Source organism: Trichogramma pretiosum, unplaced genomic scaffold (genome assembly GCF_000599845.2).
Source record: "Trichogramma pretiosum strain Unisexual culture from Peru unplaced genomic scaffold, Tpre_2.0 scaffold24, whole genome shotgun sequence".
In the NCBI taxonomy this organism is placed as follows: Eukaryota; Metazoa; Arthropoda; class Insecta; order Hymenoptera; family Trichogrammatidae; genus Trichogramma; species Trichogramma pretiosum.
Window position 1 is genome coordinate 1100652 of NW_019641611.1, and position 27387 is coordinate 1128038.

The following is a 27387-nucleotide window of genomic DNA, read 5'->3' on the forward strand; positions in this document are numbered from 1 at the left end:
GAATAGTAGTAGGCGCGAAAAAAGGGAGCGCGTATAACGGGGTTGCCGACGTGCAGCACTGGTCTTGGGGCACAATTCAACAGATTTGAAAAATCAGCAATAATTCGCCAGTGTGGCTTGCGCTTTTGTACCAATGTGTATGTGTACAGAAACGCGCGTGCCATGGAATGGTAATACACCAGTAGAGAGAGAGAGAGAAAGAGAGCCTGTGTTTTCGACATGAAAATCGTTGCGGTATGTCGACACGGGAGCAGCAGCGGCAGCAGCAGCAGTAGAGCATCATTTTTCATTTTAATGGTGGTCCCGAGGAGAGAAATGCGCTCTCCCCAGTATATATAAGCGCGTTTATTTGTTTCTCTCTGTCTCTGTTCTGGTCTCTTGCGCAGCAGCGGCTCTTTCCTCTTTTTCCTCGATCCTTTTCACGCTAGATATTCGCGCGCAGGCGGAGAAAGAACGACCAAAGAACAACTTTCTTTTATCTCGCGCAGGCCGCGAATGGCTTAATAGCCCCCATATACTCTTGCGCTCCGAGTCCTTTTTCTTTCTTTTCTTTGCCCCACGACTCTTGCCTCCGGCGATGGCTGCTGCTTCTCTCCGCGATTCGCTTCCGAACGCTGCTGTGCATGCAAACTTTGACACATTAGTTGCGCATCTATAAGCGGTTTTACTCTTTCATCCTCCATCTTCTTCCATCTTATTTCATTATCGCCGTACGTTCGTCGAGTTTTATCAATTCTCATCGTTCCTATTTTCAAAAACAGAGCAATCACTAAAAATAACGTAAAACGTTAATCTAAACTTCCGAAAATTCGCGTGGAACAGAATAGCCTGCGCTTAAATTTGCACGGATGTAGCAGCATACTATCCTGAATAATCTGAGATAATAATACAAGAGCGGAGGCCATCGTAACATCCGTCTGTGCAATATAACATGAAAATACGTAGCGCATACCGAAGGCAGAGAGAGAACTGTGAAAAGCGTCAGTGCACACGAGCGACGTGTCCGTCACTACTTTCAGTCACTTACTCTCCCTGTCCTTCTCTCTCTCTCTCTCTATCTCGACGCGTTCTCGTTGCTGCAGCGTTTATACGTCAAGCGCAGTCATCAGCCCGACGACGCGAAACAGCTACAGTAATGTCTCCCCATACTCTCGCGACAGAGATGTAAGTCTAGCCCTAGCTGTAACATGTATAAACAACGGACTGGTTGAAAAATAAGAAAAACAAAAGTATCGACGTTTTTCCTCGTAAAACTGTCAAAACACATCGAACGACTCTATATACCTCGGAGCGTTCATCGAGAAATCCAACAATCTTTCGTTCGGTTTCGATGGTCTAACGCTAAATTCACCTATAACCCGCGTATTTTACATGTTAATATGATGTCATCGCGCCGTGTTAGACAAGCCGTGTGTATCGCGCGACACTTTTATACTCTTCGGATTACGCCGCTGCCTCGGAATATAGGCGCACAAAGGCACGGAACACGCGTGCCGAGAGCCGCTGCCTAACCGAGGGGTTGTGTTGCGGCTGCATAGGGAAAAAAATTTGATTTATCATTCGTCGTCGCTGCTGTGCACCGCATCTACGCTATCGTGTACATACATTATTATTGCCCGAGATGCGACTATATAACATAAAAAAAGAAACCACTATTTATTTTGGCCGCGTCGATATTTATGCGCGCGTAATTTTACGTCGCTACAATATAAATGCCCCATAATGCGATAGACGAACAGTGGAACATGTGATCCCCTCGTTGAGCCGTTTAGTTTACTCGTGCTGCAACCACGAGCTTAGCAGAGACTCGATACGTATTAATTTTCTACTACTCGAAATTTCACATATGCGCGTTCGCGTGTATTTATAAATGAAAATCACGTTCGCAGCAATTATCGAGAATGTTTTATTTTGCGCTGCTTGTACCGCCGTGATGTATGACTTTTTTAATTTGTCGAGATTAAAAGAACGAAATGGATTCCCATCATTGGCTCGGAGGGATGAAATTCGAAAAAGGCGAAAAATCCTCGGTCTCTATGCTCGGCGAGCGCAGGTATGTACGCGCATTTACGGAAATCTCATTATTATTTTTATACACTGGGCAAACAAGGGCTAGCGCACATAAGTACATCAGTTACAATCGATCAATCCACGCTCAAACATTGGTGTACAACGAAAAAACATCGATGCGCGAGAAAAATTCCAGCCGGACGGAGCGTGTTACGCATTGCATCTCGTCGCCGCTGCGCCCGTATAGTGCAGCGCCAACAGTCACGCGCGCGCGCTTCCCATTGAATTTTACGTAAAATTTTCATTTCCATAAACAAGAATAAAAGACTCAGTCGGTCGCGAATGAAATGAAAAAAAAAAAAAAGGAACGTCAACCTCGAGCCAAAAAGTAAACGCGTGTGTATCCTATAAAGGCGTCAAGGGGGAGCTCTGCTACTGCTACCGCTGCTACTTTTGCCGTTGCTGCAGGGGTTGCGCGTCATTTCAAGCCTACAGCGCGATACATATACGCAGCGGGTATAGCAGCGAGACGCTTTATGTATGCGTCGGAGCGAGATGTACGAGTTTCTCTCTCGTCCTCCCGGCGCGTGTTTTGCGCGATATTTATTTTTTTCGATGATACTTTAACCGCGTACACGCGCGCGCGCATGCATTTATAATGCCGATATACGCACAGTCGAGAGACCGAACTCACAGATCTAGAAAAAGGCTATAATCGTTCGACCGGAGTAACTCAAATCGGACGAAAAAAAAATAGTCAAGTGTGCGTAGTCAACCCATACGAACGACCTCATTTTCGGCTGTTTATATATAAACCAGCGCACGGGGATGATTTATCGATTCTGTAAATCACTTGTCGCTACGTTATTTCCAGGCGGAAAAAAATTTCGATGTAGAATTTTTATGTTATTGGCCCATACGTTTAGCCATTATATAGCCATGAAAGAAATTTATTGAATTAAATTTCGGAGGTTTACAATAAATATACACCTACGAATCGTACGCGTCGGATGTAATTTCGAAATGAAAATAAATAACGATCCCGCTCCATCGATCGCGACGAAAGCTCGCGCATTCTCGAGCTTAGTTGGAAGTAGCTCACTCCCTTTGTGGAGGCATAAATATTGCCGAAGCTATTGCGCGGCAGAAGCGAACCGACCTCGTGTCTTCTTTTCCGCTCTGCGACACTGTCACTTTGCGCGATATTAGCTTAGCTACGTATGTACAAATAAAAACTCGCAAAGAAAGTCGCATCAGTCAAAACGATACCTCCAACAGCTGTCGGGGACAAATTGGATTTACTCCGACAAGGGTTCCGGAGCGTGTCATACACATTCGATTTATATTTATACTTCAAGTAGAAAATTAACCCTGTAAATGAGGCTCATATTGTCGTCATCAGTCGATCGATGGTCTATTTTGGAAGAGAAAAAATTGAAAAATGGTAGATTATGGGCAGGATATAATGTCTCTCGTCGGCGCCGCGTCACTTTGTGCAGAATGTGCAGGAGCTCGTGTGCGCGCAGTGCACGAGAGTGAGGGCTCATCGCGAAGGGTGGGAGGCATCAGTCAAGGGATTAGTAGGATTAGTCTCCCGCTCTCCTAGAAGTGGTGGTGGAGGGTGACTTGTTAATTGCTCCCGACTGCACAGGCCTCTCGCTGCTGCTGTTGCTTGCAAGTGAGACTCTCTCGCTCTATCGGTGTATATATATAGAGCGAGAGAGAGAGAGAGAGACCGAGAGTACGGGCGAAGCCGGCCGAAATCGCGAGAAGAGAATAACGAGAGAGGACACACAAATCACGCCCAGTGTTATACTGACTTAAGGAGGCTTATATACGTAGCCTAGTCGCAAGCGCCCGCAAGCTGCCTGACATGCCCCGCGCCTATACGTTTATTTATGTACACAAACGAACACACACGTGCACACGTACACTTACACACATAAAACACCGTGTGCAGCAGGCCATACGTCATCGTACGCTCGAGCTTGGCTACTTTATTATCCGAGTTAATGCGCCCTCGTAATGAGATTGCATAAAGAGTCGATATTTTTATTCGTCGCTCACAACTAACTGTACGAAAAATATCGACTATCGATTATCAACCAAATTTATATAAAAGTTGTTATTAATGATATTTAATTAATGCCTCGAGCCATAGATAATTATTAGAAACGTTATCAAAAGACACGCGATATATGGAGTAACCCATATAGAAAATTTTTTAAAAATTATAGTAAAAGTGTGACATAATTGATTTATGACAAAATTTACTATGAAATGTCGACACAACACTTTTACTACAAAATTTAGCAATTTTTCCTGTACAAGTTTCTCCTACACAAGCAAACTCAAACAACAGCGAGCGAACAACGGGAATACAGGCGGATCATTGCAGGTATATTATGCACACGGGCAAACGCACGAGCGATTCGATAGCCAAGGATCTCGAAGCGAGCGAGGATAGACGTTATACGAATTTTAGCACGATGCAGTGTGTGTATGCGGCGCGGCGAATCCCCGTCTCGGGTTATTTACGCTTTGGGTATTATTCAAAATGACGAGTATAAATGTCAGCGGCTCGATTTACACTGGACCCTGTGGTCGTGCGCACAGCTGAGAGAGAGAGAGAGACACTACAATACTACTACTATCCTGTCCTCTTTCTACCTGCGCCTCCGCCTCTGTATGTGCCCGCGTGTACGAGAGCGCGCGATGATAGCCGCAAGCCGTATACAACGCTCCTACGCACAAACGTCTGCATTAGTAGATCATCTTTCACGCGCGGATTCGGGGCCCTCGCGGCGAGTCTTTTTTTTTCTTTAATTTTTTCATCGATCTCACGTGCGCGAAAATCACCGTATATAAACCGCAAGCGTACATACCGCAGAAGCTTAATAAATGTTACAAGTCCGCGTACTTGAAGCTTGATAAATTGCAGCACGATCGTGGACACGCTCGTTTTATTTTTACGCGTGCGCGCGCGATATATATAAAGCAGCGCGCCTGGAAAAATGGACTATAACGTTTTGCTGGTAAGCATGACAAACGGGTGCGAAAACTCGTCGAGAAGTAATAAGCGCGGCGGCGCAAGCACACGGGAAAACAGAGAAAGAGAGAAAGATAAGAGGCCAGTGTCAACGACGCGATCATCGCCCCGCTGGCGGAGGGGGTAGCAGACAGATGGCACAAGACAAACAAAACAGGATTCGTTAACTGTATTATATACGAGCGAACGCGCGGCAAGCAATATCGCATTCCACTCGCGGCTCTCTCTCTCTCTCTCTTTTTCTCTATCTTTCTCGCTCCTGACTGAGGGAAAAAAAACTTTACCAATAAGTGAGGCTAATCTTGCTTTTGCTGCCGTTGAGCGCGGGGGTGAGTATATATTTCAAGCGCAAAGATACACAAATACAGGTCCGATCTGCGATTCGCCAAACGACTATATAAGTACTCGTTACTTTTATCCCCAATTTGCTTTCTCGCTTTCAACGTAAAAAAATGCTCGGACCATAAAAGGGACACTCGAGGTAAGGCCAGAAAAAAAGGACCCGAGAGAACGTGGTCAAAATGTGTAAATACTCGAGCATCGAGTCATGATATATCGATTATCATACATAACACATACGAACGAGTCGCCATCGTCATTTCGTGCAAAAAAGATCCCTAGGTTGCAATAGTTGCCGAGGGTACAACGCATATGTGGGCGAAAAAGCTCGCACGCAGTTCGGCGACAGTAGTAGCATATGGTCAAACGCTCGCTCTCTCTCTCTCTCTCTCGCTTTCGTATAAATAGGTACTCCGCGCGATAAGCTCTCTAGAGTGAGTATGCGATAGTCGCCCTCTCAACACTTTAATCTCCATACGTCGTCTCGTGGCCGGCTTGAAAATTCGAAAGAGCAACTCTTGCTTGTATAAATACACTATTCACCGCATTTACGCGTGGGGCTACGTGTGCGCGTGTCCACTATCGGTCGACACAATAAGCGCACGTGTAAGTTTATGTGCGCGCGAAAGCTGGGAGAGAGAGAGAGAGAGAGAGGATTAAACTCGCTGCGGTGTCACAGACTAATTATCTGCAGGGCAATTTGCTCTCGAACTCGTCGCTGCGCGCTTGATCCTACGAGATATGCTCTTGTCTCAAATCGACCAGCTCGTAGAAGATGAACCTATCCTAAGTCGCATGTGTGCTATACGTCGCGCCCGCATAGACGTACGTATAAATACATATACGGCAGGAAATGGAGCGAGCCAAAACAAGAAGTCGATTACCCGCAAAACGGCGACTGGCTGGAATACAGCTAGCTAAAGGAGCACATACGTACACGGAGTGAAAGAGAGATGAAATATTCGGGAGGGTTGGAACGCGGGCGCACGAAAGAGAGAAAGACATACAATAGGGTAATTTTCACGCGAGATTTGGAAGGCGATCTTCCAAGAGAGAAGAGTTTCTCGTATACACACATACGCACCAGAAGAGAGAGAGAGAGGGAGTGAGAGGAGTGAGATACGAGCGCGTGCTTCGTTTGAATTCAGCCGAGCGTTTGTTATTCACCAGCAGTTTGTTATCCGACGTAAAGAAAAAAAGGAAAAAGAAGCGAGTGTGTAAGCGAGCAAAGCAAGCCGAGGACTGGACAAATGGTCGTTGTGCGTTATGTGGCGCGAGTATAGTGGCTCCTTTTCTTTACACGCTCTCTCGGCTCTCGGCTCACGGCTCTCGAGCGACGATGGGCCGAACAATAGCCCCGGACGCCGACGAGTGTATATTCATTTGTTCTTCCGCGCCTTTTTACCGCTAGTCTTATAAGCTGTAAAATCTAATGGCCTAGAGCTAGAGCTATCTGCTAGGAGCTGCGGATCATCGTCGAAAGAAGCAACGTTTGGTGGCTTCGCACCGTAGCAGTGTACGCAGCTACATTATGACTCGGGAGTAGTAGCTCCGCAGATAGGAAAGATTTAGGCGGGTAATTGGCTCAGCTGGCGTTGACGCGATCCCATCATCAATAGCTCGTCAGCTCGTCTGTGCCCAGGGCGTCCCCGAAGGTATCCATCAATTCTCTGCTCGTCGAGGCGTGTGTGCAGTGTACGCGCCCGTGTACTTGTATTATAGAAAAACTCGAGGCCCGCTAGGCTAGGCTAATCCGAATCAATTCAAAGAAACATAATCGCTGGCGAACGATTTCCACCGCGCAATACATATTGCAAGCCACGAGGGGGGAGAAGCGATGCATAATGATGCGTTTGATAAAATACAATTCTCAGCCGCGTGAGAGTTTCGCCTAACGAAGGTGGTGCAGCGCGAATATATACGTCTCACTTTAGTCGGCGCTGCTGCTGCTGCTTGGGCTGCTCGCTCGCGGAAGCGAACAAGAAGAAGAACAGGCTAATCCCAAGACTTATGCGAGTTCGCGTTAAGATGGTCAGATTTATCAGGCTAAATGAAGCGATGCGGGCCTGGTTTGCTCTGCTCTCTCTGCTGCTTTCTTTAATTCCCGTATGCAGCAGTAGCACGCGATTGCGTCTTATATTTTCAGCGCTCGATTCGATTATTCAAACTAATACGATTTCCCTTTTTTCTTTCTTTCTTTTTTTTTTATTCTCTCTCGTTCTCTTCTTTCTTCCTGTCTTTGCCCGAGCCTCGCTTACGTATACGCCGCTGCGGCGAAAGCTCATTTCGTATCCAAGTCTCGTGGCCCGCGCGTATGTGTTGTACTGACCGAGGATTTGCGGGTTACGCTTTTTGTACGCGCACACGTACAATAAACTAAAGTCTCATCATCTGCGGGGATTTGAAGGCGATAACGCGCCTTGGCTATTCCCTCGGGAGATGTCCGTCGTCGGCATCGTCGTCCACGTCGTTGTCTTTCGTACGTTCGGCTCGGGTTGCGAGGATTAAGCGAGGAAAAGCAGCAGGGTGTGTTGCTACTGTTGCTGCTGCTGACCGCGGATATCGCTCGGCGGAACCACTCCTCCCTCCCTGCGTTCTGCGCGTCCTCTCTCCTACTCCTCGTCCACCTCCTCCTCCGCGTCAGCAGCTCTCTTCGTATATGAGCGAGAAGCGCCTTTTAATTTAGACAAATCGTCCGCGATTAGCATAAAGGGATAAATTATGGTTGTTCGAGCTGCGTCATGGGGTGTGTGACAAGTGCCTCGTGACGTATAATTCCTCTCGCCACGCGTAAAGCTCGGCCCCGTAGCATACGTAAGCGTACCAACTCTCCTGTGCGGTCAAGTCCGAATTATCAAAAAGTGGCCAAAGCTTCCTGAATATTCATGCGCTTCCTTCCTATCTTTTGATAAACCGAAATTTAGCTCCGAGCTTGTTTTTCTACTTATCGCGTGCGACTACCCAATGGTTGCCGGGTAATGTCAAGGTCCTGCATCGAGCCGTTAATTGAACCTATACGATACAACGAAGGACTAGACCTCGAGACTTTCTCGAGAAACAGTAGCTCCCACGAGAAGTGAGTCGCATCTTCTTTTTATAGTTTTTTCCTTCGCCACCACGAGGTGAGCGTATATATTTTTCCGAGCTTATCTGGTGAGAACAACATCAGCGCGTTGTACGTACAACGCGAGAACGAGGCAATACGCGTAAAGTGTATGTCTGAAACTCGTACGCTTTGTATTACCGCGTGTAGTGCGTTTGTATACGTCTGTCCCTCCTGCTTCGCTTTTTTATCCTCCTTAATTCAGCGCTTGATATCCTTCGGGGCTTTCACGGCGTTTGTAGTTATTCCGTCTGTCGTTCTCGTTCTCTCCTGCCAGTGAATAACTTACTTGGCCTGTGCTCGCGCATTTAACACCGTTAGGTGATTCTCACGAAAAATGAAATATACATCGGAGCTCGGCTATACGTCGATGAACGGATACGTTTTTCAGCCGTCGCAGATTATACGCACTAGTTCATGTACCGACGAGCGAATTATCATTTTAAAAGTGACCAGGAGCAGAGCATCGTGGGAGCAAAAAAACCGGTGCGTGCGACGCTTGCGCGAAGCAGTATTCCACGAGTCGTGCGCACGCAACTATAAAGGTACAAGCACTTTTAACTAACTCGACTTATTTTTTGCTCGTCGCGAATTTCCTTATACGTTCGGTGCGCCGCGACTCGTCGCAGAGGCAGTAGTTCCATCGGCACGATTAACTTTATTGATATGGACTATGCTTAAGTTGATCAAGACATTTTAGCCTTGCGATATAGACACTCACCTTGTAAAGGAAAAACGAGTAGAGATCGAGGTATACAAAAAAAAAAAAATATCTCGTACAAGCCGGCGTTAAAGTAAAGATGTCCCAACGGTATTGGTGTTGCGATGTAAACAAGCGATCGCATAAAGCTTGCACGAACGAATGTATGAAAATTCATCGGGATACATTGTAAGCACGACGAAAGTGGGAGTGGCGCGGCCGAGCGTCGGTATAACCAAAAAAGAAACACGATTACACTTTGCATCCTTTTATAGGTTTCGCAACTTTGTAAAAGTCGGGGCACTTATTGCGTCCTTATTCATGGCTAGCAATAATCCTTCCTTTCATCGAACGACTCTTATATTATTCCCTATATATATAAATTTCTTCTGGCCGCTGCGAGGAGAAGAGAATACCATCATAGACGCATATAAACGCGTATAGATTTACAAGGAGCATCGAGGAAAAAAAGCCCCGCGCGTAATGCACGCGGGGCTATATATGTTATACGCACTCATATATATAATACGAGATCGTTAAAAGGCCCGTAGTCTGTGTGTATGGGTGTATTTAGCGATGGGTTTTACGATCGTCCGCGTGCGCGCACGATTTGGGCCAACAACGCACAAACACACACAAACACAAGCGCGCCCAGCTTTGACGATAGTAAAAGGAAAAAGCAGCGAGAGAGGAGAGGGAAGGCGAGCGAGCTGATACGGGTTTTTCTCTGTGGCTCTCTCTCTCGAGTAGTGATTTGCGTCAAGGGAGGCTGCGTATCGCCGTTAAATGTTGCACTTGATCGCGACCTCCGCGCGCGCTGATGACTCTGTATATACAACGTATAGTAGCCTCGTTAAGTTTCAGCCTCTTTCGGCGCGCCGGAGCCCAAGCGCGTGTATATTTCATCGCTACTTTACACGTATAGGCGCCGCATATTTTAGCCGCAGTCTTACACAGGTACACTGCACGACGTTCGTCAGAAAATGAGGTAAACCTCGAGAAAGCTACCGTGTGCGTGAAAGAAAGAGAGAATGAGAGAGAGAAAAAAAAATATCAATCTCGAGAAACCGGGCGAAGAGAAGGGAAGAGAACGAGACAAAAAAAAACAGCAAGCGAGGAGCTGTCAGTTCGTAACTATAACGAGTGTTGAGGCTGGAAAAAATATCGACGTGCAAAGCAGCTTGCAAAGCTTTATAAATATTCTATCCCGGCTTGATCTCGCTTGTTGTATGTATGTGATAATGCCGAGGTTTTTAGGGCTCGTCGCCTGTACACAAGCATATACGCGCGCGCCCAACGGTATAACAACCCCACCATTATGTGTGTATGTGTGCGCTACCTCGGAGTCGGATCGTTGGATATTCAAATGTCAGAGTCGGGGATCAGCGGCTTGACACATTTTAGCTGGAAATATTATTATTCGCGGCGTTTCTTGTTTCGCCCCTGACTGGCAACGCGACGAATCGACCTTTCTTCATTTTTTTCTCTCGCTCTCGCGCGCGATCCTCCTTTTTCTTCTCGCGAGCTTCTCAAGCGATAAGACGAGAAAAGCTTAACGATTCAATAAGCGATCGGATCGGCCGTCAAGAGAGGAAGCTTCGTTCGTATAGAGAAAGAGAGTCAGGGCCAGGACAATAGCCAACGAGCTTATTATTGCTTTGATTCCGTTGTTGCCCAGCTGGACAAGACAGCTTAGCCCCGGCGTTATTTAAAAGTTTTAAAAATAAAAAAAAAATTTTTTTCCTTAAATTTGCCAGCTGAAACACGAGTACATATTATAGCTCGCGCTCGAAAGCAGCCCGTGCTGCAATAAATTGGATGCGAAAAGTGGAGGATAGGGAAGCTCATGTTGTAGCTCTAGCACGAGAGAGTGAGTGAGAGAGAGATGAAAATTGCGGAAAAAGAGCGTTCTAAAGTGTAGCGTGTGCTCGTATCGCTATATATACCGCGTCGCGCCGTATACTCGCCTTCTTTAAAGAAGTGTGCGCGCTCGAAATTAAATGATTATGGGTAAAAGATATCAAAGGGGCTGCTGCGCCACTGCCGGTGCACGACGCAGCAGCTAGCATGCATTTCAATTCTTCGGCATGACAGGGTAGCAAGATTGCGTATTTTTAAGCTCCGCTCGGCTTCTTCTCGGGCGAGATATACACGCATACACACACAGAGGCAACGCAGTCTCTCTCTCTCTCGGGTCCCGCAGGCATTTCCGTATCGTTTCACGCCGCGACGATTTCTCTCTCCTGCTACTGCTTCTTCTTCATCTTTCCTTTTTTTTCCTATCGTGTTATGCTTAAACCTAACGTCTATCTTTCTACCTTCACCTCTTTTACGCCACTTTTGCTCGCACGAGCGCAGTGTTGCTTTTTATTCGCTCCGATCGGTTTGGAGTGATTTTAAAAAGCATTTTTTAAAATCTCGTTTCATGACTTTTCCCCAACTGGGTTGCCGCTGCAATTACGCTCGCTCAAAAGAGACTGCTCTGGGTCATTTTTTCGCCGGTCGCGCGGAAAAGCTATCGTTTGAAACAGCGACGAGATACAATAAAATCGCCGCTGCGGCCGCGCGCTTATAACGACATATTATACGCGTACGCGCGCGATTTTTGCTAAATCAAAATGAAATATGGGGTAGTAAAAATTTTTCTGCACGTTTTTGCTCGTCAATCGGGGGTGGCTGCATGTGTCCACCCAGCAGTATCCGACATATGCACGTTAATAAAAAAAAAATCGCGTGCTTTATACATACTCGTGCGCTCGAGAACGATTGAAATTCTCTTTTTCTCTCTCTCTCTCTCTCTCTCTCTCTCTCTCTCTATCGTGTACATTTCGAAAGCGTATAATCGGCTGAAATGCGTGCACGCTTGGCTATATAATTTCAAAAGTTGCGCACGTGTCATTGTGTATACGTGTATGTATACCAAAGGATGCAAGAGGGTCGAAAAAAAACAATCAATCCGATCGAAAAGCAATCCATAGACGAAATACACTGGCTAATAGGATTAGTCGTGCTTTTACTCGAAGGTAATTAAGTAAGCTAGCTCCCGAGAGGAATTTACGGCCCTTGTCTCGGAATACTCAAGTGCACAGGGCATCTCACGTTTTCACGTAATACAGCTTGACCGTACAGGATCAGGAAACCTTAAATTTACAGGCTGGTCAGCGCGTGGAGCGATAATCGAGAAAAGATTGCTGGACAGCTGTCGCGGGGTGAGTATAGCTAATCGCTCGCCAAACTGACTTTTGGCAATGTCACTCGCGACGACATTATCATACTCGTGATTTTCCCTCGTAGTAGAAAACATCATTTATCACGCCCTGAAAGTCTAGCTTTTTTATATTATCAACGGGTCCGTTTAAAACGATTCGAACTTGTTGTCTGTACGTCTGCGCCAGTAAGGTACTCCACTCGCTTAGTAGTAGCGTCGTCAGCTGCCAGGGCTTGCGAGTAAAGCGAAATTCTGCGTACAGAATATAGTCCGAGGAAACACGGGGCAAATTGAAGCTCGCGAGCGTTAAAGTTATAACGCGCTTGGCTCACTCTCTCTCTTCCGCGAGCTTAGCGGCGACACAGATGCGCCAAATCGACGCTAACTCACGAGAATGATAAGGCAAGAGCGAGTCCCTGCGCGCGCGTTTGCGTCTTGGCGCACGAGGCACTTACGTATCAAGTTTCGACAACAGCAGCAGTAGCAGCAGCAGCAGCAGCAGCAGCAACAATAGCGGGGGTGGGAGTATACGAAGCTCGTTACATCGAAGCTCGACGCTTATTGAGACGGTAAAAAGTTCAAGCTGCCTGTAATAGCAGCTCGGTAATCTAAGGTGAAAATCCTGCAGACGCGAGCGAGTGCGAGTGAAGTCGATCGACGGGACGCAAAGCAATCTAATATTCGAGAACTAATTCACGAAGATCGAGGCTGGCTGGAGAGCAGGTGAAACCGCAGAGCTTCGAGTGAGTAGTAAGCCGAGTCGAACTGCGCCGAGTAAAGCTTAACTTATGAATACAGCAACGAATCCGCCGACTTGCTTCTAGGTTTTGGCTCGACGAATATTGTATACGTACGCATGCTCGGTGGGAAGGAATTGAAACGGTGCGGTCAATCGGCCAGTTCACTCTAAATACGCCTGTTTAGGCGAGCGCCTGAATAATAGAGAAAGTCAGGCATGCGATACATCGAACGTATGAAGAAAAAAAGGAAAAAGACGACAGAAACGAGAGCTCATACTTGATATATAGTTGACAAGATGGTGTGAGGGTAGCGAGAGGGTATATAGACGCCGCGCCATACGGACGAGCCATTTAAACTCGTCCGAGAGTGAGAGCGACTGGCAACACGTTATACACGTACATCCCTCTCTCTTAACCGCGCGGCTGTCCGCATTCTCTGACTTATACCGGAATATCGTTCAACCCTCGGCGCGACGGCTGCTAGCTGCTGCTACTACCCCTGACGATTTTCAAGGATCATACCACCGACGCTTTAAACACACGCACATACAGCACAAGAGTCTTTTGCTCTCTTTCGAACTGACACCTTTTTTGCCTTTTTCACGCCAACGTCGCGGGTACATAATTTTATTCATTTTTCTTGCCCTTCACGCCTAGCGTATCCTCTTTCGTCTCGCTAGCTCGCTCGTTTCTGCTCTCTCTCTGTTTATCTATGGAAATTCGCAGCCGGGGCCAGTCGAACATCTACGATGCACCCCTCCGTGTGTTTTCTCGCGCTTGCCTCTCACCGTCTCTCTTTTTGGTCTGAATATTATTAGTAATTAACGAAAAAGAGATCTCGCGCCTGAATATTTCTCTCTTTCTCTCTCTCGGATGAAGCGTAGACTTTGCCAACGTATTACGCGTCCTTCCTGATCTGATTACTCGGGGCTCTTTTTCGAGCAAAAAATAAACGATACCACCAGCGACGTATAGCCGAGCAAACCTCTTTGCAATGGTAATACCGGTCGATTTTTCAACGATACGCTTGCGGAGGAGGCGTCGAAAGATAGCAAAAAAAGATGCATTGTTAAAAGCGCTCGTTGAATAGCTAACGAAAGGAAAAGTGCAGGTGTGCCACGTCAATCAGAGCTCGCGCGTATATTATCAAGGACTGCTGCCGACTGGCGATATCGTTTATTTTCTATCAATAACGAATAGTAACTGTGATTAGCTTTTTCAATATTTTATGAGACAAGCGTGCGGTTGGGAAAACAGTCGTTTTATTTCATTAATTTGGCATGACCGCTCTCGTTTGTAATCACTTGTGCTGGTTACATCGAAAAGTACACGCTCAAAAGTCCACTACAAATTCATCGGATTGCGCTTGTATACGCGTGCAGGCGCGCTTTAACGGGCAAATGCATCATTATCGGGATAAACGCGCTTACATGTAAAGCCTCCGCGTTCAAAATGCGCAGACTAATTTTCATTTTCATCGTTTCATATTGCAATTGCGCGCGCTCGCAAATACCTCGCGTTATCGTTGACTAATCGCCACAACGCTTATGATTGAACTAAATGTCATTTATTCAGCAACTGCATCTCTGCGCATATTTGACCAAGAGCTTTGCGCCGTTTTCCAGCACAAAAAAAGTCCACTGCGTTTTTTCGATAAATTATTATCAATCTTTACTCCCCTTCTCCTCCCCGGACATGTGTATGCACTTTGCGCGTACGCGACGATGTGCTCGATCGCATATGTCTCTTATAAGGGGCGGCAGCAGCAAAAAAAAACATTTTTATTTCGCATGATAATCCGACTAATCCGCATACACGCGTGCACTATTAGCGCGCGCTCGACGGCAACGCGCAGTGTATTCGTCGTAAATCATTCAATGGAGATTTCGGGCCTAGGAACTGATAGCGAGGCACCAGCTGCTGGACCAAAGAATATGCAAAGAAAAGCTTAGAGCGTTTGTCGCGCGCGAACAAGTTAGAGCGAGAGAAAACTAAGCAGAGGAGGAAGAAAAAAGAAGTGGAGGAGCCGAGAACGCCAAGAGGAATTTGTATTTGTCGGCTGCGCTGTTATACGAGAGGATACACATCCATCTATCCAACCCCCGGAGCTCTCTTTCTCTCTCTTCTACTCGCTTGTAAAATTCATCCTCGAGGGTTCTTTCGGCGCCTCTTGCAAGCTCATCCACGACGCAGCAGCGGCTCCTCCACGCAGAGCAGCAACTTCTTTAGCATGTGTATACATTTATGCAGGGCAAATATGTGCGCCTACACTCGACGACTTTGCGACGCGTATATGAATATAACGGTTCCGTGCGGGCGATCGAGGTCAAAAGCTCGTGCGACTAAATTTTTCTCTCTCTCTCTCTCTCTCGGTCGATATAGTACGCGTACGTCACACGAGAGCTTCGGAAGAATAAGAGCAAAGAATCATTGGAATGTCGGTGTATAAAAAGCCGTCATCGTTCCGCGCGGGGAAAGGAAAAACGCGTAATCGCGGCGAATAATAACGCGGCGCGCGACAACGGTGCTACTACTAGCTGCACAGCGGAAAAAATGCCGTTGTTACACGCACCACGACACGCATAGCTGCGGCGTTATTAAAATAGCCGGTGATTGATGTCTTTAGCGTGTCTTGCATGGCCTACCCCCCACGCCACCCTCGTAGCAGCGAATACATAAAACGATACACGCACGCACTTTTTCGAGGGTAATAATACAAAGATAGAGCGCATAAAACAACCTGCACTGCTTCATAAATACTGCTCGTTTAGGAGGCAAGGAAACAAGGAAAAATTTGGAGATTGAGCTATTTAAACGCCAAGGAAAAGCACAAACGCGTAATTCGTGTGTTTAAGTATGTACGCGAGGATGGCGAGCGAGGAGCCGAGAATAGAAAATACGCGGAACGAGGAATGCGAGCTCGTATGTGCCGCCGCTGCTGTTGCTACACGCGTTTATACGCGGCGTAATAAATCCCGCAGCTTGTCGTACTCTTCCCCTCTTTTTTCTCAAACGCGTATCCTATCAGCTCTTTCCTGGACACAAAGAGTAGCTATACACGCTTCACTTGGCCGGCATTTCTTTTCTCGCTCTCGCCCTTTTATATACACGTGCGCGAGCGAGCGCAGCTAAGACGCGCGCGACCATCCCCCAACCTCTTTTTGCTCGGTCTTCTTCCTGTCTGCCTGTATCGCGTATATATAACTGCTTCTCGCGGCGGTTCTTGCCTCGCTCAAAGAGAATCGAAAAAGTCGAGAAAGAAAGACAGTGCAGAGGGAGAGAAGCGAGAGAAAGAGAGTAAGTAAATACTGGACAAGCCGCCGAGACACTAAAAAGTCGATTCCACTGCACACGAACGCACTGCAAGCCGGCTTATCTCTTCTTTAACTTTACCATCGATTAGCTCGAAACGTTGCGTATTGTTTTTTCTATAAACGCTCGCAGACGAGCTCGCGCACAAACACGACGGCGCCGGACATAATTCATAATTCGTATCTTAACAACAAACACGGAAACGCGCGTCGCAAATCAATGCAAAATTTTGGAAAAGCACATCCTAATCGCGGCTGTCGGTGCTTGTTTGTCCTGGGTATGAAGTGTCAGTAACGGGAATACGGCACCTCTAAACGCAGCGGCAACAGCGGCGGTAGCAGCCAGTCGACACGAGCAGCGGAACGAGCAGAAAAGCCAACAAATAAACGCCAGGGAGATAGCCGATCGCAGCCATACCCGCGACGAAGGCTTTATAGTTTCGAGCTGGTCGGATTAGCGTCGAGCGCCCGGCAACCACCCCACAGTACGCGCAATTTGTCGTTACGTGTATATGTTTCGCTACACCGCATTCGTTTTGACCGCTGCAGTGTGCACACACACTCACGCGTAAACACACGTAAACATATACACGTGCACACAGAGCCAAGCCACCCTCCCCGCTCCCGTGTACCAGAGGAATTCAATCTCGTAGCCAAGCAGGCAGCAACGTGTGTGTACGAGGCCACAATGCGAAATTCCTTCGCGTGACATATGATCTTTCATATTGCGCGCGGGGCACTGTTGCTACTGCTGCTACTGTTGCTGCCCCGACGTCAAGCAAAATCTTCGTAATAACTCAGAGTTATGCCAAATTAGAGAGAGAGGCTCTCTTTTTCCAAAGATTCCGTGCGAATGTAAAAGGTCGGCGAAAAAAAGACTAAACCGATACGTCTCTCTGGAGCTTTAGTTCCTGAAAGCCGCGCAGCTATCAGCCCTTCGCGGATTTTAGTCAAGCTGCAGGCGACGTATGCGTTTGTTTCGACGATCGGCCAAAAAATCTAGTAACAAGCCACCCCCTGCACGCGAGAGAGAGAGAGAGAGCTACTATTCGTCAGCGCTATCTCTAGCTTTGCCACTTTTATTTAACGCGATTGTACACCCTGCGTTTTTCTCTTTTTGCGTGCATACGCGTGGCAGCGATTTTAAAGAAAATCACCGAAAATTTAAAGCGCCCGAGCAAAGTCTCGCCACGTATATGTACACACACGTGTGATAGCTGCTCGCTTATCGGCGCCGCTTATCGAACCGAGGGCTTAGGTGGTATCGGCATAGAGACATTGGTAGGAGAGGCTCTCTCTTTCTCCCTCTCTTTCTTTCTGCCCGGTGTAGTACGGCAAGGACGCGATTTAAAGCTTTTATACTGTTACCGTGCCCGACAAATAGGTAATAACGCCTCGCATGATTATGTTTTTTCTATCTCCTATACATCTTCCTATTTACGCGAGTGAGAAAAGTGGTGAATTCTCGTGTATGTGAAGCACAAGGGTTGAGGGAGAAAGAGAGAGTGAGCACGCCACAACCATTTTCGACGATGAATTGGGGGAGTTTGCGGTTAGAACGATATGAGCCTTTTAAATCGGTGCAAAGAGCTTTGAAGCTCTGATATTGCTTTGAAATTTCCAAAGATATATGCCCATGTATACGCGTGTGTCTCTGAAAAGATTAGGCGTGGAAATCTAAACGAGTATTTATTTAATCAGACCCGAGCTACCCCGATGTATGTGCATGGGTGAAAGCCGCGGAAAGCGAAACAATTTTATAACGTCCGAGTATGTGTTTTTTTCTGTGATCCTCCGCTGCCGTTGCTGCACTGCGAGTAAATGTCAAAATTAATGGTGACACCGGACGATAAAAGGTATTACTGCAAGAGACCAGGGTGGAAAAATACAGGAGAGATGATAAAAACAAATACCAGCACCGGCAGATAAATTATATGCATCCGCAAAAATCAATTGGATCGTTCGTTTTTTTTCGCCTTTTCCTCTCTCTCTTTCACTCTCGGTCGTTTTGTTTCGTTTGTACGCGTTTGATTTTTTCTCTCTCGCTGCGATGTAACGCTTGAAAAAATAATGAGAATTTGCGATCGCTCGCTCGCTTGCTTACCGACGAGATATTTCAATTCGATGAAAATATTGAAAATCATCATTAACGTTTCAACAGTCCGAAAAATTATAATTTAGCTCGGGTATTTTTCATTATATCGCTAATAACGCATAAAAATTGATACCTGCAGCAGTTATAAGCGCTGGCCCAACCATTTTTCTTTGTGCCATACTCTTCGGGGGTGCCTATAATTAATTAAGTAATGCTATTATTATGCGAACCAGTGGACATATTTTTCATCGCTTTAATTTTTTCGTAATATTATGCCAATGTGTAAATTTTCGAATAAGAAGGGCTTTACTCAAATCATAACGGAAAGAATGTCGTAAAAATTACCTTTTTTCATTTATTAGTTCATGTTACGTATTTAAACTCGCCGTGCAGAGAGATTATAAAAGTTAAAGTTTTTGAAGCCTCCGCAAGCTTTGAATTCGATTTTGGTTTAAAAGTGCATGTATATTTGACTAAGTTTTTGAAGCATTAATTTTAAATAAAAGTATTAATACTAAGAAAAATGTTGATCTACTAATATTCCGTTTGATAAAAAAAACTTAAAGTTCCAAAGAAAAATCCGTGTCGGTAAGAAGCTAAATAGTCAGCGGTGAGTACTCGTTAGTGATTTTCGTATTTCTTAATTAAAAATAGTAGCGAGGCGACAACGTCGAAACACAAAGACTTTCAGTGAGGTAATTAAAGAAGAAGAAGAAGAGAAGTATGCAGGCTGCAACTATTTCACCGAGTGAGAAAAAGAAAGCTCGACTCCTGAATTCGTTTACTTTCTATTACTTTGTGTTTTATCGTGGAATGAGATCATTACAACCCTTGCCCGCCTCGTTGTCTCTGTATATATGTACAGCCAACAGTGCCTAGAAGTCGCAGTAGCAGTAGCAGCAGCAGCAGCTCCGAAAAATCGTCGTCGGAGCCGAGCTGCTAAAGAGCATAAAACGAGACAGTGGCTTGGCACCTCTAGCTCTCTTTCTCTCGCTTCTTTTCCTTTTCCGATTCTCTTTTTCTCTTATACGCACTCAAGCAACGCAGAGGCACACGCTTGGGCGACAATAATTTTACTTAATTAAATTCCGCTCTAGCCATCTCATCCAGCAGCCCCTCCGCACGCGACTTCTTTCTATTGGTGAGAGAGGAAAAGAAGTATCAGTCAGTGATTCTTGGCCCCTCTTTTTTTTATCCTGCGTCTTATACTGCATCGGGATTCGAACAGCTGTACACACACCTAGGCAGTCAATAGGCTCTTACGATCAATAAGCGCGAGAAGCAGAGATTCCAACTCGTAATATTCAGAATTCAAAACAATATCAAGCGTAGAGTTTTTGTTTACGCGCGAGAGAGAGAAAGAGAGAGTCGATATCGCACCATAAGCGACACTGACTACGTCGACGACTGGTATTAATCTAAGCACTGCTCGAAATCAAGAGAGCAAAGTGTAGAGGAAAGCTCGAGGACAGGGCAAGATGTAACGACCTCGTAGTCGCGCTCACTCGCTTCTTATTACCACTTCATCTGCAATTAACATTTATAACCGCGCGCGCGCCAGTTCAAGACCTCAAACCCATGCCTCAACAGCCGAGGAAAAACTAATTAAATATTCCGTGGAAGAAAAGCCACCACTACTACTACTAGCGTATCAGCGCACTGCGAGCGAGCTAGTCCCTCTCTCTCAGCCATTTATACTCGAATGAACCCTACTGCAGCCGAGGAGCAGCGCGCGAGGGACGTCGCAATACAGCGTCAAACAGTGAGCTTCGCTATGTACACCTTTAATTAAATATTTTGAGACAAGACGAGAGCCACCATGATACGATAATACTGCCTGCTACTCAAGCTGATGCGATACTTTTAATTCCTCCACTATTTCATCTTTTCTTTCTAGATTCTTTCTTTCAGATTGGCCGACTGCATGGAAAATCTTCAATTATTGTAACGAAATGAAAGGCTCTCGGCTTCGATCGATCATCAACATTGATATTTTCGAATCAGCTATTTTAAGGGGTGTGCGTCGGTGATAGCTGATGCACACTTTTCCTAGCCCAACTGCAATTCCAAGTTATCACGCATGCACCTTCGGGCAAGGGTAGACAACTACGTATACATGTAATCGAATTGCCCATCAAATATCCCCCTGCTGCTGCACATGAGGTGCTGAAGGCCGGTGAAAGGTCACTGGACTAGAGATACGTTAATAATTACTCACAGTGTGAGAGACGAGACTTGACGAGAGAGTGAGAGAGCGAGAGAATGAGAATTAGAAATGGTCGAGTGTCACATTGGGCGAATGGCAGTAGCTATTTTGAGAGACAACAATATTTGTGCGTATTTATTTTCATCTCTTTTTTTACTAGAAAAAAATGGTTAAATTCTCAATGCATCAATTATGCTCCGTGATTCGACGTAATTTAAATGGCATTATAAACGCCAAGTATACGGATGAGTTGATCTTTTCAGGCGCGTAGTACACAATGCGCGCGTGGTCCACGCAAGGGACGAGAGATCGAGCGGAAAGGGAGGAAACGTCAGACATTTTACACGCGTCGAGCGATAAAAGAGCTGTTAAGTCGCTTTGAAGCTTTCGAGACTTTGAGGTTTTGACACGCACGAGAACCACCGCATCGTCGTCGTCGTCGTCCTCTGACAAATTTTACACGCGTACCTAAACGCGAGCGTCGATTTTATTAAGGCGCTGCGCAAAAGCAATAATTCAGTAGTAAAGTGGGAATGAAAAAAAAGAGAAACGAAAGACAAAAAGTAGCGACTCTGGTCAAGGGCTCGGCATTTATAACCCGGCAATCAAAAATCGGTCCTCTGCAGCGTATATGCGAGAGTACCGTATAATGAGAAGTTTATATTAGTGTCGTGTAAAAATGCCCACACCGCGTTGAAACTCTTTTTGCCCAAATTCCATACATGGACGAAAAAAAGCGGTTCGGTTTTCATCGGGTTTCGTGCAGTGCACCGCTTGCAGCGCACGCACCAGAAGCTAACAAAATGAATATTGGAATCGGTGTGCACAGTGCAGTTCGAGCCCGAAACAAAGTGGAACGGATATTGAAATATGTTTTCGACGACTGTCATAGAGAGTGAGAGACAGACGTAGCAGAAAAGGGAGTGTTATAGGGTGCGTTGGGTATATGCGAATCAATGCATATATAGCTCATAAAAAGCTTCTCTCTCTCTCTACCCGTGTAGAGGCATATATATTCGCACGCGTTGTATATATACATAAACAAATCCCTGCGGCTATATGATGCTCACCTTTTTTGCCGTTCAATCACAGCTATGGACCGATCATCGTTACTCTTTTTGTCCTGCTGCTCGCGCGTGGCTTTAAACGCAGAAAGATAACGTCGACGCGCACAGTTGCTTTTTCGCCCGACACACATACACACGCAGCGGGTCATTAGCGTTCGGATAGAAAGAGAAAATACAAGCTCGTATAGGCTCGATTTCACGCGAGCAACATGTAACGTTTTTTCTCTTTTGGCTTCGCTTTCCTTGTCTTAAGCCTATACGACTATGTTGTGCTCGTATTGCCATCTAGTCACATCATTATAGTATAAAATATATAAATCAGTTTCTGAAAAATAACTTGCACATGAATGTAAATACTGATTAGATAAATCGAGACATGAATATTCATGCAGTTTTTCTCTTATACACGGACACACGTGTGTGTGTGTGTGTGTATGTGTATATGCAGTACTCTCGTTGAAGCAAAAAACAAAAATCAAATCGTGCGAATAAAATTAGCGGTTGTGGCAAACCAATAGTTGGCATTGATAAGAAAACTCGTGAATTACAGGGTTAATTAGTTTTGATTTTGCGATAGAGATACTCTTGCGCGCGGGTCTGCATTATTTAATGCGCTCAAAGGGCCCCCGAGATAAGGTTGGTTAGTATACATTCTTGCTATCATTGTGCGATATTATATTATATATTCAGCGTGCAAGTGATGATACGTGCATTTAGTATAATACTTAACATTAAGAATTAATTGGCAAGTGCAGCAGCGAATGCATGTGTGGTGATAAATTGCTCATGGTGCGAATGAATAATTGATTAAAAAAAGGTAAAGAAAAAGAAAGTAAGAATGAAGAAGAAGAAAAGTTTGTAAGAAGCTGCATTCGGTATGATGAATTGTGGCTATATTGGTGGTTTTTAGCCCCTACCTTGGTCGAACGTAAGGCAGCGGGTGGTCTTGGCGGCGAGCCCCGGGGGCAGAGCGAACCTGTAGGCTGGGTTAAGCGACATCAGGCCGAGGCCCAACGCCTCCGCACCGCATCGGCCCCCGAACACGTTACCCACTAAAAGCATCCAGTACAACAACAGAAAACACTTGCTTTTAACTGGACACATACATACACACAATTTCACAATTGACATATCAATTTTTGTAAATATTATCATTTGTTTTTTAATATAAGAGAAAAAAAGTCGATATCTAGGCTGGGCCAATCTGAAATTATTAGAAAGTAATCTGTAAATTGCTCGTCGCATCGATACACAATATTTGCCTAACGTGGAACGACGCACGAGCTCCTTCAATTTTGCAACTCTCGCCGCTATCTACGGCACAGGATCTCTCCATTCCAATGCATCTCGTATATGTAGAGGGGTGGCAGCAGTAGCAGCTGACTTTATTGCTTTTTAGCGCACACGTGCCGCGTGCAAGATACATACACACGCACTCGCAACAACACAAACAACGACTCTTTAGCGACGTACATGTATAATACTTGCTCGGGTATATAACCTAATGCTTTTTTATCGCGAGCGTAATGCTAGGCACTATAAGGGGGTTAAGTACAATGCGCGTAAGTACGTATACGATTGGTCAACTTAGACTTTGATGATCGAGCGGAGAGATTAAGTCTTTCTCTCTCTCTTCGGAGAGCGATGCTAAGCGATAGTAGACAAATTTACGAGTACTTGGGTGTACTTTATTAAAGTCAAATTCTTGCAGAAAGAGTCAGCGATAATGTACACGAGCGCAGCGCAATTCGAGTGGAAGAAATGGCCGTTGATTGACACGAACGGGTCAGTAGATGAGAGACCGTGGGCGAGGTAGCGCAAAGTCAGGAGAGAAATGCAGCAGTAGCGGCGATGGCTGCTGTGTGACTTTGTCAATTCTAATCCCAGCGCCCAATGCCCAGAGGCTCCACACGGGCATACATCAGTGCAGCAGCAGCACTTCACGCTAATTAGCGCATGCGGAGGCACGCGCGCGTTCGCCTGCTATATACGAGAGAGAGCGAGAGGATCGTGATTTTCGAGATAATCGGGAATTACATCGGAGGGTGTGAGTACATAGGCGTTAATTGCCCACTTGGCTGCTCAATATCTCGTGTAGTATAGAGTGGATCGAAGAGAGCCAATCGAAAACGTAAAAATCGAGCGTAAAAAAGTGATTCCGACGACACGGGGCATCGGTCGCGAATGAATAATTCAATGCTTTTGCTGCTCTGCCGAGAAGAGAGCTCTGATCCTGCACTCGCGCGCGCCCGCGTACGAGGAGGATGGATTTTCTTTCCTCCTCTCTCTTGCTCTCTGTGGCTCGCGGCGCTTTTTTGCTGTGCAACAGTAGCTCCTTCAGATTAAGATCGCACACGGGGCTTAAACATCGTCGCGGGTCCTACTCGCCACGTGTCTCTTTCTCTCTCTTTCTTGCGCTTCTTTTTCCTCCTTCTTTCTCTCTATCCCTGGAACGAGATTTAGTACAAGTCCTCAGCTGTAAACATTGTGTCTCGGACGACTTTACTTCTTTTATTTCAATTCCTTTCTCGCGCTCCGGGCAGGTTTTCTCTCCGCAGCTACTTATGCTATCGTCACTGCGCGTATGCCGCTACTTTACTTTGTCGTCGTCGTCTTACTTGGGCTACTGAATTACTATGCTCTCTTCGGTTAGAGTAAAAAAATGCACACGATCTTGCCCATGGCCTCGTCACTGCCAGTCCTCATATTTTATTTATCGTTTCGGCTCCGATGATTCAATACGACAACTCATACTCCCTTTTTCGTGATATCCGTCAAACGCGAATGAATTTACCCGCCAAGGACCGTCAAACATCTGCTGCGACAACGCATATAGGTCTTATACGATATCTACTGTTTTCTTAATTTCTTTTTACTTATTTTATTTTGATCGCATGGTGGAAATCGCAGATCGCAATCTTTATCTTTTATTCTTTTACTTGCGAGTTGATTAGCACCTGCACGAAAAAAAAATCATAGTCATTTCAGTTCCTATCATTACTCATTTGATTAGTATAACGTAATTGTTTTTTAAATTTCTCTATCTCCTAATGATCCTATTCTCGAAAATAAAATTTCACAATTTTTATTACATAAAAACTGATTTTTCAAAATGCTTACAGCGAAACATGGCCATCAATTTCGTTGAATTGAATGTTTACACTCTTTTTTCCATCTCGTGAATATAAACTTTCAAAAAAACTTTTGAGGTTTCCCATTCCGATAGGTATATCAAATTTAGCTTACCTGGGACTTCGCGAGTGTATACGCAAATATGAGTGTCAATGTGCTTATATGGGCAAATCTCCAGAACGCGATTGTCTGATGTATGCATGGCCTATTGTGTATACAAGCTTTTAAGGCATAACTTATTTTAAAAATGTTCATTAAGTTATAAATCAATTGCTCTTCTGTTCCTGCACGGAGAAAAAAATATAATAAATATTGTTAGAATTCACAGTAAAAATTACTATAATATCTAGTAAAGAGGTGACATCGACACATTTTAGTAATTTTTACTATTCAATGTAGGAAAAATTTATTCTTTTGAATTCTATCAAAATTTCCCATTTATTACAGTAATTTTTATATTATGAGTAGTAATGTTTCTTGTTTGAATAGTAATTTTTCTTATACAGATTAATAATCATTGATATAAACTGTATTAAATTTTCCGTGGGTAAATGAAATTTAGAATAAAAATTTTTTTTCATTAATCGATTGATTTGAACTCGTTGGAGGTTTGAAGGCGTATTTTTCGAATGACAATTTTGGAAATTTTATTATTTTCGGGACTAGTCGTATCAAACTCTAACCCCACCCTCGCTGTATTTTAATCCTATAGACCGGGAGCCGGTGACCAAATCATTACATTATCTTATTCACTGCCATATTTTCAAAATCATTACTATCCATCGGGTAAGAAACTTTAGTGGTGGTCCCGCGGTCTGGGGGTGGGGCGTTATTTAAATAATCATTAATAAACATGTCATTTTTCATAGGGTCTATGTCAAATCTTATTCAGCATAAAACCTTATCAGGACTTTAGTTTGAAGTGCACAAGTCATGAAAAACCATTTCTTACACCTACCAAGTGGGGCAATGCTTTTCTTACGGAGACCGGAAAGTGTCAAATTTTTCGAGGGTACTGTTCAATCTTATTCACCGTCTAAGTTTTAGCAAACCAAACTTCTGATTGTTAAAAACAAGAAAATCAATTTCTTACGCCCCAGACCCGGGGCTAAGCGCTTCTTACAGTTCGTTGAACATGAGCACTCATCAGCTCTGCGGTATTGGAATTCACGCGATCGCCTGTATTTTAATTAAGCATAAATAAATGCAGTAAAAAAATAATATAAATTATGTTTTATGATTGTAAGTTTAAAATCAATAAAATTGTATTGATTACATAAAATTTAGTGGTCATATTCTGACCCATTTGAATCATCAGAATCATCTAAATCTGAATAAATCGTTTCAAGATTGCCGATAGGTGTGTCGTCATCATTTTCATCACTCGAGTCTGAAATTAAATTTTATTTATTTAATATATATCATTATAAATTATGAAAGTTTTAAAACGAAGCTGTATGTACCTTTTTCGTCATTATTTTGAACGGTAATGTCATCGATAGAAATTGGCATCTGATCACCTTCGAACCACTTGAATACAAAATTACTTCCATCGACATCAGGTTTTTAAATTCGATTTAAATTAATTTTTACCGCTTCTTTACAGCGATATTCAAATGGCTCTGTAGCCGTTAATTTTCAAGCAAATAAAACTTCGAACCCGTCAAATTGAAGGTCTTAAAAAGACCTTTAATTTGCTTTTTTCAAAATTTTGATTGCTTCAAAATTAACTGCTGTAGAGCCGTTTTAACCCATTAACGACCAAAATGCTTGATTTTTTTGTTGGTTTTCGCAGCGATTTTTTTTGTAGTTTTAGACCTTAGAAAAATTTCGCAGGGACCTATTTCGATGTAAAATTTAATGTCCTTTCAGAAACTGAGCGCAAAATTTTGATTTTTTGCGTAATAAAAAAGTTATAGCTACTTAAACAAAAAAAAACGTAAAAATTTTTGCAAAAAATCAAGTTTTCGATTTTTTTTCGCCATGTTACCGGTAAGGAATCACGATATAAATATGATCAGGGGTGATCACGACTATCAAAGTATCTCAGAGAATTTTTATGGAATTTTCGAACCATTACTTCAAACAAAAAATAACTCATATTCATATAAAACATGACTCATTTTTACTCGAAAACTATTGAATTTAGAGAAAAAGTGCACAAAACGAAGATTTGAAAAGTGGTTCAAAAATTCCATAAAAATTCTCTGAGATACTTTGATAGTCGTGATCACCCCTGATCATATTTATATCGTGATTCCTTACCGGTAACATGGCGAAAAAAAATCGAAAACTTGATTTTTTGCAAAAATTTTTACGTTTTTTTTTGTTTAAGTAGCTATAACTTTTTTATTACGCAAAAAATCAAAATTTTGCGCTCAGTTTCTGAAAGGGCATTAAATTTTACATCGAAATAGGTCCCTGCGA

General features: G+C 44.4%; 1 protein-coding gene across 4 annotated transcripts in view; it reads right to left on the reverse strand.

Annotated features, from left to right (window-relative positions):
- Window positions 1–27387, reverse strand: part of LOC106648202 (E3 ubiquitin-protein ligase Rnf220-like) — a 76849-nt gene that overhangs the window by 32101 nt on the left and 17361 nt on the right. For 2 of the 4 annotated variants that reach the window (XM_014364904.2, XM_014364902.2), the window contains exon 3: window positions 22746–22880. The exons of 1 other annotated variant lie outside the window; for it this stretch is intronic. In XM_014364904.2, the coding sequence (XP_014220390.1) occupies window positions 22746–22880 (135 nt within the window). Of the gene's footprint in view, window positions 1–18688; window positions 18750–22745; window positions 22881–27387 lie in introns of all 4 variants that reach the window. One more of the 4 variants, XM_023458631.1, reaches the window with a different exon arrangement.